The sequence below is a fragment of the Vidua chalybeata genome, chromosome 16 (assembly GCF_026979565.1).
Source record: "Vidua chalybeata isolate OUT-0048 chromosome 16, bVidCha1 merged haplotype, whole genome shotgun sequence".
Classification (NCBI taxonomy): domain Eukaryota; kingdom Metazoa; phylum Chordata; class Aves; order Passeriformes; family Viduidae; genus Vidua; species Vidua chalybeata.
The window spans coordinates 7,653,684-7,670,181 of NC_071545.1; the positions used below are offsets into that span (position 1 = coordinate 7,653,684).

Genomic DNA, 16,498 nt, shown 5'->3' on the forward strand with positions numbered 1-16,498 from the left:
GTGTGGAGCTACCTTGCATTTGTACCTGTCCTAGCGATGACATTTTAAAGGAGAGGGAGACTGCTGCCTCCATCGTGGAGCACCACTGGTGCCATCTGGGCTAACAGCACAAATTCCCTGAAGGTCCATGCGCTGTGCCAGGATAATTCTACAGATCCGCTGGAATTGCCAACACAGCTCTCAGTGATGGAGCTAATGATTTAACTATGGCACTGATACCTGTATTGTCAGTGTTGAAATATGTCTTTCCAGATTTTGTTTTGCTTCTACTTCTTCATCCAACTGCTCCTGCAAGCTGTTCTTTTCATCCTCCAACTGGCGGAGCTTGGTGGACACATTTAGCTTCTGCCGCGTTTCTTCCTGAAGCAGCTCCTGCAGTCACCACATCAATTGGCAAAACAGTCATTAGTTTAGGTTTTTTTATTGTGCATTTTATGAATATTGTTGGTGAGCTGATCTTGGATGCAAGTTTACCTGTGTATCTTGTAGCTGAGATCCTAAGGCTGCAACATCTTTGGTCAATTTGATATTTTTGCTTTCTGCTTCATTGAGCAAACTGGTGACATTTTCAACCTCCACCTGTGAGATGCCACAGAGAGTAAACTCAGTTATTTTGCAAAGCTTTGAAATATTCCTTAAACTATACTTTCCTTGGATTTGTCTGAAATCTTATCTAACGCAATTTTTTACTACTTTACCATAGTATTTATTATTCTATATCTAGTCATATTCATAAAGCAATAATAGTATGTTCCTTGCAATGAACTGCAAAGGAAAATTGGGATTTTTGATGGATTTTCCTTCCTCTTCCCAAGTTTGTCAGAAGTTTATGCATTTGATTATTTTTTCTTATTTATCCACCAGCTTAAAATAATAAAGCAAAGCTTACTGCAGCTATGAACAAGATGTAACAATAAGCTTGATTAGTATATCTGGACATTGAACATCTACCAGAGAACCATTTAAAATGATCTTTAGTTATTTCTTAAATTGTAGTTAAGTGAGCATTCTCCTTTTGTTGTCATCTTTTGTAAGCACATGTGTTTAATAGCTTAATAAATTTCCAAAAGCCACACACCTGTCAATCTTCCCCACCACCCAAAAATGAACAAACAGAGAAACTGTCAGATCTGCATCATGGTCACTGAATCCGTGATGGCATCACAAACTGCAACACGTACAGAGGGGTGGTGAGACTAAAAGCTCCCAGTTCCATGAGATGGAGTGGTTGTAATTGATTAATTGTGTGATAATTGAGGTAGGAGTTTAAGGTGACAAAAAATGAGCATTTTGGCTGTAGGGCCATAATTCCTCTAGATACACCCTCACAGGACAGCATAAACTGGGCTTCTCAGTCCCACGGTGTCACAGCAAAGCATCAAACTCCTTCCTACCTGTAATTTATGGACTTTTTCATTGAGTTCTGTCCGAACACGCTCTCCCTCAGTGTATTTGGACTGTAAATCCTGCAGCTGTACTTCCAGCTTCTTCTTCTTGTGCTCCACATCTTGTTTGGCCTGATTCAGGCTCCTGACTTCATTAGCCAGATCAGCATTGTCTTTCTCCAGTGACTGTTTGGTCTTATCCAAGTTTGCTTTAGCCTACAAGCATGTGAAGAAGTGAATAAAGGTGATTTATAAGAGGAAATTGTGTTATCTAGGAGGTAGTTTTCAGTGAGATAGATTTCTGTTTACCCGTTTAAATTGTTCCAGCTGCTCTGTGAGCTCTTCCACAGCCTGAGTGTGCTTTTGCCTCATCTCCTGGACCTGGGCTTCATGAGTTCGAGTCTCCTCCTCCAGGGCTCTCTTCAGCACTGTGACCTCCTGCTCACGCTTTGCTCTGGAAGGTGGCACACATCAGTGGAGCAGCAGCAGATAAGAACATTCCAGCCCTACTGCAATGCCAGTGGGCAGTATTGTACCGAGCTTGGTGACATTCCTTTTTGCCCCTTGTGCAATATATCCATACCTGAGCTCCTGCTGGGTGGCTGTGGTATCCAAAGTATCCTCAAGCTCTGTCTTAAGAGCCTCCAGCTCTTCACCGAGGTCTCTCTTTTGCTTTTCTGCTTTGTTTCTTGCAGCTTTTTCAGACTCCAAGTCTTCCTGGAGATCAGAAATTACAGATTCCAATTCTCTGATCTTCTTGAGGGCATTGTTCTTCTGAGTAGTTTCATCTTCAAGCCTTTTTGAAAAAAGAGCATTTCATTTTAGAAATAAAAAAAAGTAATAACTATTTCACTTTGAGGAAGTCAGTATACACTAAAGATTTATATCTGCATGAAAGTGCCAAAGAAAGGGAAACTGATGCAAAAAAAGATCAGACAGCTGTACTTTAGCTGGATGCAATGTCTAGAGATGCTAATCAGTTGATTCAGCAAGTTTTGGTTGAGTGTTTTCCCTCTTAAATTAATACAGAAAATCCACTGAGATTCTGGAGTGGATCAAGATAAGACTCTTAATTAATTTTTGCCTACTGCCTATTAAGTAAATTGTTACATTTCATTGTACTTGACAGCACTGCCCTTGCCTATGGGAAGAGGAGTTTTCATTGATACCTGGAGGTAATTTAATAAAATAGATTATTGGTCAATGGACAAGTAGTAGCCTAATTATTTTTCACAAAAGGACATTTGGAAAACGGGGTAGCACACAGAGGGGATGAACTGAGAGATGAGATTCATGGCTGGAACTTCTCAGTGTCTGGGAAGGGGCAAGATAAGTTCCAGCCTGGGCTTTCCACCATGTGCAGACCCAGGAGTGAGTACCTGGCCAGAGCAGCCTGCAGTTCTTCCTCCTTCTTGGCCAGTTGTGCCTTCAGGTCAGCAATTTGTGCCTGGAGCTCTGCAATCTGCTCGTGTAGATCATTTGCCTCCCCTTCCAGTTTCCTCTTAACTTTGTCCAGTTCTTGTCTGCTCTTCTCTTCCTTCTTCAGCCGCACTGAAAAAAGAGGGATTTTTGTCACCAGACTGTGGTAGTGCCAGAAGTCCTTAATCTGATCTCAAACTTAGGCAAAAAATGGTTCTGGCCTCCAGTGTGGCCATGCATTTAACTACAAGTCACTGTGTTTTTGAAGCAACATGCAATGCCTTATTTCTAGCCACCCTAAAGAATAATTTCTTTATCTTTCTCCAACATAAGCATTTTCCCCCCTCATTTTTCTCTCTACTCTTTTATATATAACAAATAAAAAGTTTCTGTTGTTTGGCACCATAGGGATTTGGTAATTATCACCAAACTGAGTTCAGCATAACAAATTTGGAAATACCCCACAATTTTTTAAAAAGTTCTCTCTGATTCTGTTGAGGTTATTTTATTCTGTGTCAAGGAAAAAGAAGAAATACTACAAAACCACCAATAAACTATTGTTCATGTTACCTTCAAGTTCAGAAATCATAGATTCATGTTTGTTCTTGAGCTTTGTAAGATTTTTGGCTTTTTCTTCTTCTTCTGCAAGATTTGTTGTTAGATCACTTATTCTTTCCTCAAGTTGTTTTCTTTCCTTAAGAAAAATAAAATACTCCTGTTAGCAAACATGTCTGTCATTGGCGATCATAAATCAACTCTTTGCCAACCAAAAATGTCCAAGAGATTGTCCTTTTATGCTGTATTTCTTGAGATTGTAATGAAACATTTCTATTTTTCAGTTACAGAGGAGCTGTGGAGTGCTGTCTATGACTTCCATGTTATCTAAGCTGCTGCTCTTAGAATCTTGTGCTCTCTCTGATGGCTGCTAAGTACAGGGCCCAGTTTACAGGAGCATTCCCTTTTAAAAAGTACTGGAAGACATTCTTAGCTTCCAATTTTAATCATGAAGTTGTGTTGAAATTAGTTGAAAGAGAATTATTTAGTCTGCTCTTGGACAAGAAGACATGTCTTCCACTGACTGTGCTTGGCTGCTGTAAATACTTTGCTTGAAAATATTGTTGCTACAGCAGATCTCAAAAATAGTAGTTTTACACAATTTTGAATTGTTTAAATGACCACAGAAAAATTATCAGAAATGCATTTGATAAAGGCTGAACTGATGGTCTGGTGTAACTGTACATCCATGAGATTAGATAGTCAAGAGTATTCCTGTTGTTCAAGTGGAAGAGAAGGTTTTCTCTCAGCTTTCACTATTTTCAGAGTAAGAAAATGGACCCAGAATTCACCTTGCTTAGCTTGTTATTCTGATCTTCCATTATCAGAATATCATCTTCCATTTTCTTTATCTTGCTATCTGCTGCTACTTTTTCAAGTTGCAGTTTCTGCCTTGCAGCTTCTTCTTCTTCCAGCTGTTCCTCAAGGTCCTTTATGGGGGGAAAAAGAAACCCACAAAACATGAATTGTAGAAATAAAATGCTACTTCTACAGTTCTTAAGAAATGCTTAATACTTATTACTGCATGTTGTAAACTTTGTTGTTTTTATTAAGAACTAGACAGTCTGTAATACTTGACAACAGAGAATGAAAGATTTGTTAATGTTTTAGAGAAAAGATTAGGGTTGAGATGAGGAAAAAGAGAGCTCTGGAGGAAAGAGCATCAATTCATTATCCTTCCTTCAGAAGCACAGACATATCCTACAGAGGGTTGTGCAGCAAGCACTCTCCTAGGATCTGAGGTTTTCCTGTCTCTGTTGCGTCCCAGTGAGATCCAAGTTACTGATTGTATTTGTCACTTATTTCTCCTTACCAGCATTTGTTGTTGCATCTTTTTCTTCTCTGCCTGCAGCTGCTGGCTGCGCTCCTCCTCCTCCTCAATTCTGGCTTCCATCTCGTGCAGGACCTCTTCCAGCTCTTGTTTCTTAGCAGCTAAACGGACTCTCATCTCCTCAGCCTCAGCATACAGCTCAGTTTCTGCCTGAAGCTGCTCTGCCAGGAGGTTCTTCTCTTCAACAAGCTGCACAAATAAAATGGAGAGTAAGTTAAGGCTTGGAGTGCAAGTTGGTTGTTTTACTGGACATCCTGGGGTATAGGCAGGCAGCTCCACCACACATTCTTGTGTGGATGTTGGGCTTTTACTGAAGTGACTGGGAGCTTGTCTGCACTGACCTTCTGCTCTGGACCATTGCTGTGAAGACAATCATGAGTGCAAAGGAGAGAGACACCTTTGTTATAACAGCTTCTAGACATGGTAAAAGAACAGCTAGTGTTTCCCAGAGGCTCAGAGCTGTAAATCACCTGTGAGTGTTTCAGTTCCAGCTCCTTCAATTCACTCTCTGCTTTTTGTTGTCTTTCCTTAGTTTTTTGCAGTTCTTCATCCTTGGCCTGCATTTCTTCCTCTTGGCGGGTGACTTGCAGCAGTGGTTTCACCTGGAAATGGAAAGGTTTCCTGTCAGTATTTGTGTTGCTGAGCATGGTGCTTCAAGGACTGACTGGCACTAATGGTAGCACTGTCATTGCTCAAGACTGGACAGGTACTGTCCAGCCAAGTTTGATGGGAGCATCTTTAAAGCCCCAAGCCTTAGCAGTGTTGCTCTTGGCTGTCTCTGTGTTAATTCCTGGGGCCTTGCGAGCACCTCTGCCTCTGATAGTGTCACTTTTGAACTGTCTCCAGACCTATTTTCATCCCTTGATAATGTACAAAAGTTACATCTGCACAGAAGGGCAATGTGCACACACAGCTGTGTGTTACTGCCTGCTTCTGGTTGCAGAGGAGATTGCTACCAATCCAAATAGGAAAAGTTTTCTGAATCCAAACTGAAAGCCATTCTTGAAACACCCAAGCCTCTTTAAAAGGAAAATAGACTTAATTTGCATGATTTCCCAGCAGGAAGATGTTTAGTGTCCCAGTTAGGAATTCCCAAGCTACTTTGTTCCCCATAGATATATCACTCTAGATATTTGGAAAATTTGTTTTACTCAATGTTCTCATTATCCACCTCTGTGAAATTATTTCATGTTGTGGCAATTAAAAAAGTCCCCAAGCATGCAAAATCTTTTATGAATTTCTGCCTAACTAGATTGTTTTCTTCTCAAGTTAGAACTACCTTTAATGTTAATGGCATTATAGAACTATCCAGAGTATCTCTAACCCCAAATTTTGTGAAACTAAGGAGTCTCTTTTCACCAGCTGCAACGGGCTTTGGAACAAGGAGTGTGCTTGACAAGATGTACCTTGGCATTATGTGCATTTCATTTCTTTTGGAAAACTGAGATTTACTGATAGCTGTCACTCACTTTAGTAAACAGTCTCCACCACTGCCAGTTCCTCAGCTTCAGGTAGGCAGCACAATTTCTTTGGATAACCTTCATTGCAGTCAACTGTTGCTGTCTCTTGGCAAAGGCTCTGTGATTAAAAACAAAGCAAATTGGTTCAGTCTGAGAATAGAAGGCATTTGCAAGGTACACACATCAAACAAAGAAATTCTGGCATGAGAGTCTGCTGATGAGCCCATGGTTTGGGGAGTCAGGCACAAATTCTTTTGTTGCTTTAACAGTGCCTGTACTTTCCTGAGGAAGGGTGATAACTCTGGTTAACTGTCTGATATTTTGCTTTAGTTTTTTGTCTGTTTGCATTCCAAGGATAGGCACAGATGTATAGATCTAGTTCTGGGTGTGAACACCTTCCCAGAGTACACAGGCACTCAGATCTTGCACTGATTATTCTTGAGACATATTTCTTTGTCTGGCAATTTGAAAGCCTTGATAGTATGCAGATAAAAAAGGCATTATTGTTGATAGTTTTGTGATGTAGATTAACTGAGATCATGCTAGATGATCAGTGCTCCACACTGAAGCTGTGGAAGAAATTATTTTATGTTTTATAGCTGGCAGGGGTGCTCCTACTTGTAGTGCATAAGACTCCAGTCATGGCTTAGAATGCTCCTTTTCCTGCTGGTACATGAATGTTTAAATGATGGGTCATTGTTTCAGCTTATTGTACAGAGGGGTGTGAGCAGCCTCACAATGTAACTGCTTCCCTGTAATTACACTGATCAGCCTTTTCTGGGCTGCAGGTGAAACCTTCATTGGACATGAGTTCTAATGCAGTATAAATAATAATGAAATGTCTCAGTATCTTCAGTTTGTTATATGGAACACTAAAGGCCCCTGCAGATACTCTGCTGCAGAAAACATTCTATTTGCCAGCACATATTCTTACTTTCTTGCTAGGTAGCCTCGGGACATAGCTTGGAAGGTGATAATAACATCTGTGATCTTCAGGTCTCTCTCTTCTTCCAGGTGAGCCAGAACACCAGTTCTGAAGAAGATTTTACTCTGTCCAATTCTGTACAAGTTGGGATCAAGCTCTAGTGCTTTAATCTAGAGGAAAATAGGGATATTTTTTAACTCCAGTGCTGAGGTTTAGGGTACTAAAAATCACTTATCATTTCTGTTCAGTCAACGTTTTTATATAAGTATAGACCTGATTATAATAGGATCAAAAATGCTTTCCTCACCATGAGTATGCAAGCCTGCTTCCCATCCATGAATCCTTTAGGAATGGCATTTGCAGCGAGAATTTCGTATCTGCCAAGAGATGCTTATGTTAGGGAAGTTGAAACATACTGGGTGGTTTTGTACAGACAGACAGGAGTTCCAGCCCTGCTAAAGCCAGAGGTGGGGCTGAGGGGCTCGTACCGCTGGCGGAACTCCTGGAAGACGATCCTGTTGGGGAATCCCTGCCGGCAGATACGGATCCCCTCCAAGACACCATTGCAGCGCAACTGCTCCAGCACTAAATGGGCGTCAAGTTTCCCAGACTGAAAAGGGAACAGAAGATATTTTTAGCACAGATTTACAAAAATGTTACCATCCACATGTCTGTGTTTGAAGACATCGTTCAGCTTTGCCACGTGCAGCGAGCAGCTGCACATTACAGGAGTAACGTGCCAGGAGTCTGAAAACTGAGCATCTGAAATTTACCCTTTTTTCATGATTTGGAATGATGCAGCGGACAAAGTTGGGATTGGTATTCCTCAGGGTGGTCATCAGTTTGGTCAGCTGCTCCTTATAGAGTTGTCCAACGGTACGGAACATGCCTTTCTTGGTTTTTGAAGAACTGGGGAGTGAGCTTTCACTCATCTTGGCCATTTGGTCCAGCCCTACTATACGGTCCACTGAAATAGAAAAGAAAGAATGGAACTGTTTATATAAACTCTCCTTGCCTCACATCACATTCATCACTGCCATTGTTAGTTACACTGCAGCTTGCCAAAGAGGACAGGTATATTTTTTATGCAATAGAAGCATTCTGACAAATGTACTAGAAGTCCTCCTGGGTAAATAGTCTACTTTTGTCAAAGATGAAAATGTGGATTTTGTTAAGTAGTGACAGAATGGAGCAACTGAATACCCAGAATATATTTTATTATGTCCATTAATTAAATAGAACTCCACAGTACTTACATGAGAGGCTTCATAAAACCTAACAATAACCTGTATTAAATATGTGAATTTTATATATTCAGAAACATTTTAACAGTGTAATAAATAATTTGTAGTCTGTTGCTGAATAATATTAAGAAAGTTTTTTGATAGTGCTTAAAACTCCCTAATGAAGTTTTTCATTAATGATGTCTTTAGAACACATTATTCTTATGTCTTAGTTCAGTCTCTTCCATGCTTATCATGTTCACACTTGTGTGCTGCCAGCAAGGGATGGCTGTCAAAAAGTTCTGGTAGGAGTTTCTCCCTTTAAACCCCATCACTGATTTAGAGTTCTGATTCATACCATCCTTCCAAAGGTCTGCTACAAATTTGTCTGAAGACTGGTTCAGCAGAGAAGTCACGTTGTCGTTTAGTGGATCCATGTTCTTTGTCAGCCAGGCAGTTGCATTGTACGTAACCTGCAGGGAACAGAGAGTGCTACATCAAAAATTTGTTCTTGATAAGAAATCTGGAGTGTCCAAGAACACAGGGCACTGTATTCACAAAATCAGACAAATAATGTGCAAAGGTTTCTAGGGTTGAGAGTTGAGTATTTATTCTCACATGTACTAATGTCTTTAAAAAGTCTGCTTGCTAGAAAAGAATCCAAATTACTTGGATTTTCAATAACCTTAGTGATGGTAATTTTTGTTTTCTTGTGAGCTTAACACAACCATGATTTGAAAATCTTATTTCATGTGTTGTGTAATTAAAGCACTTAATAAGCACATTTCATAATTAAAGCTATGTCTCATCAATGCAGGTACCAGAATGTTTCTCTTTGATCCTTTGGGTATCAAAGAACCAAAGTTCTCTAAGTCAAAATAGCTCAATCCGTCCAGTACCTTTCCTGCATAGTGCATTATACAGAACTCTGTTTTGTCCTTGAGTTGCTTGGGCTTCTGGAATTTGGGATGGTTGCCTTGTTCTTGAATTAGTTTCTCCACAAAGGATGTGTCAGTAGCCTTGGGGAACCAGCACTCTTCATCCAGCAGAGCCAGGACACCGGGAGGGTTGGTCTGCAATGGGAGTGGTATCAGATCAGAATCATCACAAGCAGAGACACAGACAGAGCACCACTTTCCTCACCCCTGAGGTTACAGATCCTTCCAGGAAATAAAGGATCTCTTGTACTGACACATAACTGATACCTCTGTAGTATCCCACCTACAGAGAGAGAATCTTACTGGTCTTTCGATCAGCTCAATGCAAGGTTGCAGGTCCAGGCCAAAGTCAATGAAATTCCATTCAATGCCCTCTCGCTGGTATTCCTCTTGCTCCAATATAAACATTGTGTGGTTGAAAAGCTGCTGAAGTTTCTCATTAGTGTAGTTGATGCACAGCTGCTCAAAGGAATTGATCTGTGAAGAGGAAAGAAGGGAATTCATAACGTTAGAAAGAGACCTTCAAGAGTGAACTTAAATTACAAGATGGTATTTGCTATTTTGTATTTCTTTTTTGCATATTAAAATAATTAAAATTTAAGGATCTATATGAGCTTAATCAGCTTGTGTCCCACAGTACGTACCTCAAAAATCTCAAATCCAGCAATGTCAAGGATCCCCAAGAAAGAAGCTCCTTGTCTTTTTGTTTTATCGAGAGCTTTGTTCACGCGAGCCAGGATCCAACGGAACAGACGCTCAAATTTTGCCTTGGCCAAAGCTTCTATGGCAAAGTCTGCCTGGAAAAGGTCAGAGGAGATTTTAAGTGAAAGAAACCCACTTAACTGTTAATTTCTGTAGAAATGAGACAGAAAACAGATGTTTCCCTTTAGACAAGATGTAAGGAGAAACAGAAAGAGGAAAAGGGAGAAGAGCTTCAGGAGAGCTGAGCAGAGTGCATGTGGTACCTGCTCTTTGGTCTGAGCTTTCTGGACAACATCTCGCCCGACCTTGATCCTTGGGGTCAGAATAGATCTTGTGAAATCTGTCACATTAATCCCCATCAGGTGGCACACTTTTTGTGCAGCTAGAATAAAAAAGTGAGATTTTATTTCAGACTGAATTGCCTCTTAGGTAGTCAGTAAGTGTGAATATGAGTAGCTCAGCAAGTATGCAGAATTATTTATTTTCCTTAAAAGCTTCTCTATTGTACATACAGGAAATGACACCATAAAAATAACACTTATGATCCAAGCAACAAATTCACCATTCATCAATTTATGGATTCAAGATTACTAGAAAAGGTAATGATAATTGAGGTGATTTTAAGCATGGTTTATATTTTAAATCCTGAGAGCTACATAGATAGTAGCAATTAAGTAAAAAAATATTGATAAGGAGTGCATATTCAGTTGCTGTTTTATTAATTTTTTAATGTTAACTAAATTTTGAAGTGGAAAATAATACCAGTATCGTCTGGCATAGAAGCTTGATCAGTGTTTCTCTCCTTCTTGAAGACAATATTACCCAGTTGTAGGACAGATGAAACAACCCTCAGTATAGCTGTAAGAGAAACAGATAATATAAATGAGGAACAGAATGGCCACATTTTGAAAACTCTGTTCTCTGCAATAACATTCTAGTGCCTCTGATAGTCTCTACCTCTCTGGAAAGAGTAAGGTTTGTTTTAAAGGATTGTGTCTTAAAACTGCGGGAGTTTGAGAGATGATTGAGCAAAAATCTCCACAATCTGTGCAGTGGAGCAAATGGGCCAGTCTGGGAACACCAGCACCTCAAGCTAAGTTATGCTGGCTCCCCAGGCAGATCCCCACATCTCAGGAATTTGTCTCCCACTCACAGTGCCTGTAGCATCTTCCCTGCTCAGTCACTCAAAAGTCTTTAAAATAAAAAATAAATCTGAATTACCAGCATCTTCAAAAATGTGTGGCACTTCTGAATGTTCAGTTATTGAGGGACATGTGGATATTTAGTTGTGCAACTGAAATCAAATGTATACATATCTTTAAAAGGATTAATGTCAAAATCCAGAAAAGGTATTTATTAATGTTTGATTACTAAAATACTCATAAATGTGATGCCACCTAATCTTGGGTAGTAAAATCTACTGGTATGCTTCAGATGAGGTTGTATCAGTTTGGGGTGTTCTATTTGTTTAGCTGTAAATTTATCTAATTTACACAGGAGAAGAATATTGTCCAAATGGGCTTCTATTTTAGGGCATGAAATCAGAGGAGTTCAGACAATAAATTAATGACTCCTGCTGCTGCAGTGGAGAATGCTGCTGTCCATGCCAGTACTGGCAGGAGAGCAGACCAGTGTGCACCAGCACCATCATCCAGAATGACCAAGGCTGGGGTTTTGCTCAGCACCCCTCGGTCACTGATGCAGGTGAGGGATGTGCTCTGCTGCTGCTGCTGCTGCTGCTGCTGCTGCTGCTGCAGGGCTCAGGCAATGGGAGGACTCTGCTTTGCCACCAGGTGTCACCTGGGACATGGCAATTTGCATCCGAGGGCCCTGCACGCTCCCAGCAACACTGAGAGGTAAAAGCTATGCAGGTGGGTGTCTCTGGCAGGCCCACATTTTAAAGACAGATTAGTTGTTGTTTCATGCTCTTGGATTTTATTTCTTGTTTTTCTGAATCAGTGAGTACATATGAGCTATTCGAGCCTGTTCCATTTCCTTCAAAAATAAATCAGATTATTTTGCAACTTTTTCATGCTAAAATAGATTATTTTGCAACATTTTCATGCTAGTTGGAAAGTTCTAAACAATGGCTTTAAATGGTCATTACTGTTGATATAGCTGGCTTAGACTCAATAATCTCTTTTTGGATATGTAGGGGGTTCCAATGAGAAATATTCCCTTTCTTCAACACAAATTAGCTTTGCAAAGTGATTATTCTGGACAGAATTAACCTCTGCATTTGCATCTCTATGTAGTGTCAGTTGCAGATGTATATGTTGAATACAGCGTCGATAACAATTCTCACCTGTCTGTTCCTCATCAGTAAAGCCCATAATTTTCATGGCTTCCAAGGTCTCCTGGAACATTTCATCATCTTGTTGAGAAGGAATAGGCACGTAGCCACTGGATAGAAAGGTGTAATTGTTGAAGCCTTCCAGCAACAAATCATCTAAAAAGAAGAAAAGTTTTATTTAAGAGCATCTACTCAATCCTCTTTGTTCATGAATTCTCCTAAGGAACAACAGAAAAAACCCCAACATTATCACCAAAGGAAGATTCTGCTTGTATGAGGAGTTTAGAGTTTTGTCAAATATTTTCAAAATAACTATTTACCAAGCTTGATGGTATTGAGTTTCTAGTTTTCATTAGTGACTGGAGAACATCTCTGCACTTTGGGGCAATTTTGTGTCCTATGGACTCAAATTTGAGCCATTATTCCCAAAATCCTTCTATTGAGTGCCACATGTAACCTACTCAGAATTATGCCTCTCTCTATGGGGATTCATAGCCTGTAATAGTAAGAATGGAGCAAGGTAACAACCAAAGTGGGCCAAACTAACAGACTATTCAACCCTATCCCATGGCCAACAACAGATTCTTAGGTAAGGAACATAAAAACCAGGAGAAACACAGAGCTACCCATTGCTTTATACATTCTTCAGCAACGAGTGATTTAGGGAAATATGTCATATTTGAACCATGATGTTCCAATACATCTGAAGCTGTGGCTTTCACAGTGTAATACTGTGCTGTGGCAAATACATGCTCTTAATTTATTTTAAAACAGTGAGCTGATATTCTTCTTGGAACCCCCATTTTCTTTTGTGTAAAGCAATTAATAACTCTTCCCGATTAATCTTCTTGATATTATTCAAGATGGGATCTGAATGGGTCTACATCTTCTGTAAATTAAAATATCCTGTAAACTGCAAACAACCTGCCTCAAACAGGGGGACATGAATTGATGCTTTCTTATAATTCACTTGAGAAAAATGTTTTCTACAGCTAAAATACATAGCTATTTCTATGGCATTTATTTATAGTAAGGATTGAATGACATAATTACAGAAATTAAGATAGATACTTAGGTAAGCCATTGCTCAGACTATTCAATGAGATGAGAGAATTATTAGTAAGGAACTTACTTCTCATCTGTTCAGAAGCTCCAGCAATCAAATAGTAAAAGATGTGAAATGTTCTTTCATCTTTAGCCTGACGAATTGCACGGGATTTTTCAAGCAAATCTGTTTTTAAAGTGTGTTAAAAAAATCAATAACATGATTCAGTCCTTTCTTAATTGTGCCATCAGCCTCAGGACCATCAATAGCATTGTCTAAATACTTGCCATGTACTTGTCTAGCATGAATATGTGTCTAATTCTGTGGCAGGAGCTCTGGTATTGGTATAATCCTTACCAAATAAGCAGATCAATCTCCTACTTGCTGTTGCAGGGTAAATGCTGGTAATCATGGCAGTAATCAAAATAGACATAAATTATTCTAAAATCCAGGATCTAAAACTTATAGTCACAATTTAACTCAAAACACTTTGAAAATGAAGCACTAATATAATTCTTTCAACATACAGTGGAGCTGCTGGAAACAAAAAGAGTTCTTGAGGTGAGTATTGTAGGAATAAAAGCAATTAAATCAAGTTATATTTATGGACTGTTTTTGTGACTATAAGCTAATAACAATGAAGTTATCAATAGTGTAAGTATTTCAATACCAGTCAGTGATTCACTCTTTAAAAGCTAAAATGCTGTAGATAAAACTTCAGTTAAGACCAAAACTGTTAAAATGTTAATGATTTTTTCTAAAGATCAGTTGTCAAAATAAGAGCAGAATGATAGACTGTTGCTTGATGCTACACTCAAGGGATAAGGTACTTCTTTATAACTGCATTGTTCTTTCTCATTTATTGGAGCAAGAAGCACTTTCTATATGCAAAGATGAGCAACACTGAGAAAACCACCTGCATATTAATATGTTCATTAAAATAAACTAGCTCATAACCATAGCCAAGGAAACAGGCAATATACTTGACAAGCAAGGTCAGCCTGAGCTGAATTTCTCAGTCCATTTTCCCTGAAAAAATACATCAAAGTTATTGATACACAACTGACTGCCCTGGGTGTGTAATTTGACTCAGCAGTTAGTATTTAGCATCCAGGCAATACAAGTCCTCTGGACACAAAAATGTCCCTTGCATTGCCTTAGGAATGGGCTGTCCAGTTCCTGAAGCTGTATTTGGGGGCTAGCTCCCTGTCCTATAGCTGAGAAAACAGCCCTGAAAACATAAAACTGAGAGCAGGACAGAAGCTGATACCAGCACAAACGGGACCACTTCCCTCCCTCTCTGTTTATAGCAGCCTCAGCAGTGTTTGCCTTTCTTAGACATGCAATGAGCTTGTTCATGTGCCTTCCTCCCAGCCTGGTGCAGCTCACTGGAAAGGATACAAGTCTCTATGTTTGCTCCAACAATGTAGCCCGTCACATCGAAGTTGATGCGGATGAATTTGCCCTGTGAATGAAAAGAAGATCTAAATTGGGCTGTTCTTTCAGGCAGTGCCAGGTTTTCCAACATTAGCCAGTATTTAGCCTGCTCCATAAGATGTGTACATCACCCTCCCTAGAAGAACACGCTTGACTCCCTCCTGCTGGGGTGACCTGTGGAACAGCCTGAAAGGAAGTGAACTCTGATATTCCCTCTGTACAGATCCCCCCCACATTTTGTTCAGGCACTTAGAGGGAAAGGAGTTCTCCCTACTGGACTAGGCTTTGGAAGTGGGGGTGGGACAACATCTTTGATTTCCACAAGGTCAGTGAGGGAACAGGGTTGGATCTGTGCAACTTTCTCTGCTGAAGTTGACCCACATGGACCCACGGACTGAACTGCATTTCTCCTACTTACAAATCTGGAGGAGTTGTCATTCTTCACAGTTTTGGCATTTCCAAAAGCTTCAAGAATAGGGTTTGCCTGGAGAAGCTGTTTTTCCAGCTCACCCTAAAATTCATTCAGAAGCAGTTAACACTAAACTTTGTAATTACTTAGTTGAAACTAACACTCGTACATGGCAGAGAAAGGTGAAATCTAATTGAAGTCTCTGATTTTTTTTTGCTGAATACTGCATTTCATGTGGATTTGTTTTCATTCTCTTTTAAACTTGGTGTTTATCTATTTGTGCAATTGACTGCTGCCCTGTATACATGACCCTTTTCCAGCCTTGTTGCATGTGACAGATCAGAGTCTGTTGAGCATCTATTAATCTGTTTAGCATCACAACTTCCTTTAAAAAAAGGGTCATTCGATGTCAATTGTTTTTTCCAGTTTAATGTAATTTTTTAAAGGGATATTCTTAAAGGAACATCTAGCATGTCTTTTCCAAGTTAGTTTATTGAGACCCTTTGCTAGCAAATGACAATATAATTAGAATAACTTGCCAAGAATAATTTTAATGTAATGCAGCACAAAGCTACAAAGCAGATTTTATCAAGTCTATTAATAATGATCCATGCAAGGCTACGTTGGTTAAATATGGAATTGCATTGATTTATTTCAAACTAGGATAATGAATTCTCATGCAAACACACAATCTTCATATTATATTGTTAATTGTGGTTAGTAATTGCTAAGGAAACAAATCATGCAATGAAACAAGCATGCATTTAATTCTATATATTTACCTAATCCTATTTCTAAGCAAACCAATGAAGTTGAAAAAATATTTTGCATATGTATACAGCTTGTCAGAACTTTTCATTCAACTCTGTCATATGAGATCATTTGCATTCACATTTACTTTGCCACACTATTCTTTGAGTACTACTCTGTAGTACCCATTATTTCAAATAACTCACCCTGAAAAGGATGATAATAAGATATTATCATCTTATCACCTTGATAATAAGATATTATTTAAATAACTTTAAGTAGAAATTAAGGCAATATTTCGTTTGAATCTAGGAAATAATTTGGAAAATGAAAGCACTTCCCAATTAGTGTGTAAATCTGGTAACTTTTTTTCTAAATGTCACTGCTGAATGTCTTGTAACTTCTGTGTCAATGGTGAGAGCTACCTCAAAAATATAATTAAAAAACTTACTACCCAAGAGCTGGAGGAAGAGGGAAGGAAGAGCTCCTAACAAGTTCATACAGGAATCCCAGAATAAGAAACGAATTCCTAAAAGTCCCTGAAGATTCTCTGTACTGGGAAGCTTTGTCCAGTTACACTCTGTAGACTTAAAGTCTCCTGTATAAGCAAAGAGTGTTGCTGCAATC

General features: G+C 39.3%; 1 protein-coding gene across 3 annotated transcripts in view; it reads right to left on the reverse strand.

The window, feature by feature from the left end:
• The window catches only part of MYH11 (myosin heavy chain 11), a 54,876-nt gene that overhangs the window by 10,929 nt on the left and 27,449 nt on the right, over nucleotides 1–16,498 (reverse strand). For all 3 annotated transcript variants that reach the window (XM_053957160.1, XM_053957159.1, XM_053957161.1), the window contains 25 exons: nucleotides 15,131–15,223; nucleotides 14,677–14,740; nucleotides 13,363–13,461; nucleotides 12,243–12,386; nucleotides 10,700–10,795; nucleotides 10,201–10,319; nucleotides 9,880–10,032; nucleotides 9,539–9,712; nucleotides 9,197–9,370; nucleotides 8,656–8,770; nucleotides 7,848–8,041; nucleotides 7,563–7,684; nucleotides 7,382–7,451; nucleotides 7,084–7,244; nucleotides 6,159–6,267; nucleotides 5,160–5,291; nucleotides 4,672–4,878; nucleotides 4,151–4,288; nucleotides 3,375–3,498; nucleotides 2,765–2,936; nucleotides 1,969–2,181; nucleotides 1,695–1,839; nucleotides 1,395–1,601; nucleotides 475–579; nucleotides 220–372 (listed from right to left, as the gene is read on the reverse strand). In XM_053957160.1, the coding sequence (XP_053813135.1) occupies nucleotides 220–372; nucleotides 475–579; nucleotides 1,395–1,601; nucleotides 1,695–1,839; nucleotides 1,969–2,181; nucleotides 2,765–2,936; nucleotides 3,375–3,498; nucleotides 4,151–4,288; nucleotides 4,672–4,878; nucleotides 5,160–5,291; nucleotides 6,159–6,267; nucleotides 7,084–7,244; nucleotides 7,382–7,451; nucleotides 7,563–7,684; nucleotides 7,848–8,041; nucleotides 8,656–8,770; nucleotides 9,197–9,370; nucleotides 9,539–9,712; nucleotides 9,880–10,032; nucleotides 10,201–10,319; nucleotides 10,700–10,795; nucleotides 12,243–12,386; nucleotides 13,363–13,461; nucleotides 14,677–14,740; nucleotides 15,131–15,223 (3,483 nt within the window). The remainder of the gene's footprint in view (nucleotides 1–219; nucleotides 373–474; nucleotides 580–1,394; nucleotides 1,602–1,694; nucleotides 1,840–1,968; nucleotides 2,182–2,764; nucleotides 2,937–3,374; nucleotides 3,499–4,150; nucleotides 4,289–4,671; nucleotides 4,879–5,159; nucleotides 5,292–6,158; nucleotides 6,268–7,083; nucleotides 7,245–7,381; nucleotides 7,452–7,562; nucleotides 7,685–7,847; nucleotides 8,042–8,655; nucleotides 8,771–9,196; nucleotides 9,371–9,538; nucleotides 9,713–9,879; nucleotides 10,033–10,200; nucleotides 10,320–10,699; nucleotides 10,796–12,242; nucleotides 12,387–13,362; nucleotides 13,462–14,676; nucleotides 14,741–15,130; nucleotides 15,224–16,498) is intronic.